General features: G+C 47.0%; 1 protein-coding gene across 1 annotated transcript; it reads right to left on the bottom strand.

Annotated features, from left to right (window-relative positions):
- Positions 1 to 1755: 1755 nt before the first annotated feature.
- LOC130854579 (putative peptidyl-tRNA hydrolase PTRHD1) lies at positions 1756 to 2088 on the bottom strand. Its single transcript, XM_057737551.1, has one exon. The coding sequence runs from the start codon at positions 2086 to 2088 to the stop codon at positions 1756 to 1758; it is 333 nt and encodes a 110-aa protein (XP_057593534.1).
- Positions 2089 to 2975: the final 887 nt, after the last annotated feature.

The raw sequence follows: 2975 nt of genomic DNA, 5'->3' as shown, positions 1-2975 counted from the left end.
AGACAGAAAGGTGGAAAGATCAGACTTGCATATTAAAAGTTGACTCCTGGCAGTATGATTAGAGAGAGTAAGAGACTAGTCAGGAAGATTCGTTACCCCAGCAGCAAATATTTTGAGACTTCTGTGTGTGGCGAGAGCTGGAGCCACAGCAGTGAGCTGTGGGCCTGAGCTTGGTGTGGGAGACAAGTCTCACCAACAATCACACGAGCGTGCGATTAGGCACAATTACAAACGCGTGACTATTCCAGGGAAGAAAGGGGCGGGCCTAAACTGTGGGGCAATATGGAAGAGAGCAGATTAAAGAGAGATTTGGAAAGTTTAGTAATGATTTTAGACAGGGAAAAGAGAGAAGCGGAGTTTCAACATCTTACTTGGGTGAGTGGGTCGGTGCTGTTTTAGAAAGAAGCATGAAAATGATCACAGGGAAATCTGCCACAAGTAAGAGTTATATAAAGAGAGTAAGCACGGTTTAAACAGACGGAGCAGAAGAATGAGCGCCAAGACCTATATTTTAATTTTTGTCCTGAGCCTTCTGAAATGTCATATTTGCTGCTTTCTGAAGATAATACCTGCCCTGCTTATTTGGCACTTGGATTAGTCAGGGTTCTGCAGAGAAACAAAACCAGTAAGAGGCAAGAGAGAGAGAGAGAGACTGATTGATTGAGTTAGTATAAGGAACTGACTCCCACAATTATGGAGGCTGACCAGGATGCAGGACTGCTGATGGTGTATTTCCAGTCCAAAACCCAGCAGTTTCAAGGCCCAAGAAGAGGTGATGTTCAAGTCCGAATGCAGGGAAAAAACTGGCGTTCCGTGTCCAAGGCAGTCAGGGAGAGGAGTTCCCTCTTAGTTGAGGGACGGTCAGCCTTTTTGTTCTATCCAGGCCTTTAAGTGTTAATTTCATCCAGAGACACCCTCACAGAAGCACCCAGAATAGTGTTTGAACAAATGTCTGGGCACCCTCTGACCTAGTCAAGTTAAAATTAACCATCACAGCACCTTTGAGTATAAAATGAAATAAGTGATATGAAACCACCTTAGTTCAAGGGCTATACATATTTTAATATAGTAAGTAGAGAAAAAAATTCATTGTCTATAATGTATATGTTACACATTCTCTGTTTGCCCCTTCTGCCCTATGCCTGGCAGGCTGGTCTCCACCTACTGCAGCATCTGGACTCCGTGATGCTCTGGTTTCTGGTTGGGAGGTACAGCACTAGATTGAGAGAAAGAGGAAAGAAAGCCTGGGTGGGCAGGGCATTTATTCCCCTACTTCCTCTTTGTCCCGAGTGTGGCTTAGCTCCTGCTGGCGTCCCCTCGTTCTTGACTGCAACTCCCTCCTCTGCCCCATCGGGCCTGGGGTGCTAACAGCTTCTCTCTGCTTGAATCTCTGCGTGATTCTCCATCCCTTACTGGGCTCTTACCCCTGCCAAAGAGCAGGCATCTAGCATCTGTATTGATAATGTTAATATTAAATTCATATCTAAGCTCTCAGAGGAAGTTCTTGTCAATTCTATTTCTAATCTCAAATCAATTCCTTGCCACCTTTATTCATTTAACTTAATAATGACAACTTTAATATGAACATGTGTTTGACTCTCAAGAAACTGTCATATGTACAGGGAAGAGTGAGCTGCCCAGTGAAAGAAGTGCATGATGCTTAGATATGGAGGGAGAGCTGTTTCTGGATCCAGCTGATATTCAAATATATCAAAGTAACTGAGAACTACACTCATTTGAATAATCAGAACTTCTTTAAATACCGGTCACTTCTTCCTTGGGGTAGGGCCTGAGTCTAATGCAAGTGGAGATATTCTTGGGCTGCTCCAGCCATAGCATGAGGAATCTCAGGGTCTCAGCCGGCTTCTTTAGGGCTGTCTCCTCTGGGGCCGTAAGAACCACCTTGCGCATGTGCTCCTGCTCCCAGCGATAGGCAGCTGCGTGCAGGTGGTTGCAGGAGGTGTGCCAAGCCTGAGCTACAAAGGCGCCCACTGCCCCAGGAGAACTGAGCCTGCGATAGATCCATAGATCCCTTTGTGACACCAAATATCGCACGAGGAACTGCAGCTCTGTGCCAAAGGATGCCATCTTGCCCTGTTTCTTGCCATCTTCACTGCTGGTACCCTAGTCCATGCCACCCATTCTCTCTCTCCTGGGTGACTGCAGTGGGCTCCTAACTGGACTCGATGCTCCTGCGCTGGGTATTTCTCTTGGTCTCCGGGATACCTTTCTAAGCTCTCCTCTGTGCTACGGGGTTGGGATAATGCAAAGGAAACCTCCCCACCTCCCAGCTAGCAGGCTTCCTGTTAGGTTCTGCAATGTGAGGCATTAAAAGAAGAAAGAAAAGTGGAGGGAAAGGAGAAGGGACTTCTTTCCTGGTTTTCACTTCCTGCTTTTCTGTGTTGCTCCAGTAGCAGCGTGTAATTGGCTCCAGCTTCCAGAGACTTTGAGTGCTCCCAGCACCCCCAGCTGCCAACAGCAGTCACGCCACACTCCCTCATCTGTGAATCTGTTTCCCTGGGGGGAGTTTCCTTTGGTGCAGGCCCCAGATAGCACCCCCTCCTCAGAGGTCTGAGCAGGGCAGCCCTCCCTAAGGGATCTAAACACTAGCCCCTTGGGACCCTCTACCAAGCTCCTAGGTACAGGTGATACCACCTGTTCTCCAGCCTTAGGAAGTAGGAGTTTCTTCTTGCAATTATTAATCCCTGGGTTACTACCCTCTTCCTTTTTTTCCTTTTCCTTTTCCTCTTTCAGCCTTCTAATGCCTGTGAAAGCAATTCTTTATATTAAAGCCCCTCTATTTGAAGTAGCTAGTATGATTTCTGTTTCTCACTGGTCCCTGGCTGATACCCCTTCTAATCCATTTTCCACTTAGCAGCCAGTTATCTTTTGAAAACGTGCCTCAGATTGCATCACACCCCTACTGGACTAGTCAGGATGCTTGCTTTCAAACCACAGAAACCAGCACCGGCTGA

Source organism: Hippopotamus amphibius, chromosome 5 (genome assembly GCF_030028045.1).
Source record: "Hippopotamus amphibius kiboko isolate mHipAmp2 chromosome 5, mHipAmp2.hap2, whole genome shotgun sequence".
In the NCBI taxonomy this organism is placed as follows: Eukaryota; Metazoa; Chordata; class Mammalia; order Artiodactyla; family Hippopotamidae; genus Hippopotamus; species Hippopotamus amphibius.
The sequence above is the reverse complement of the archived record's forward strand: the minus strand, read 5'-3'. Positions and strand labels throughout refer to the sequence as shown.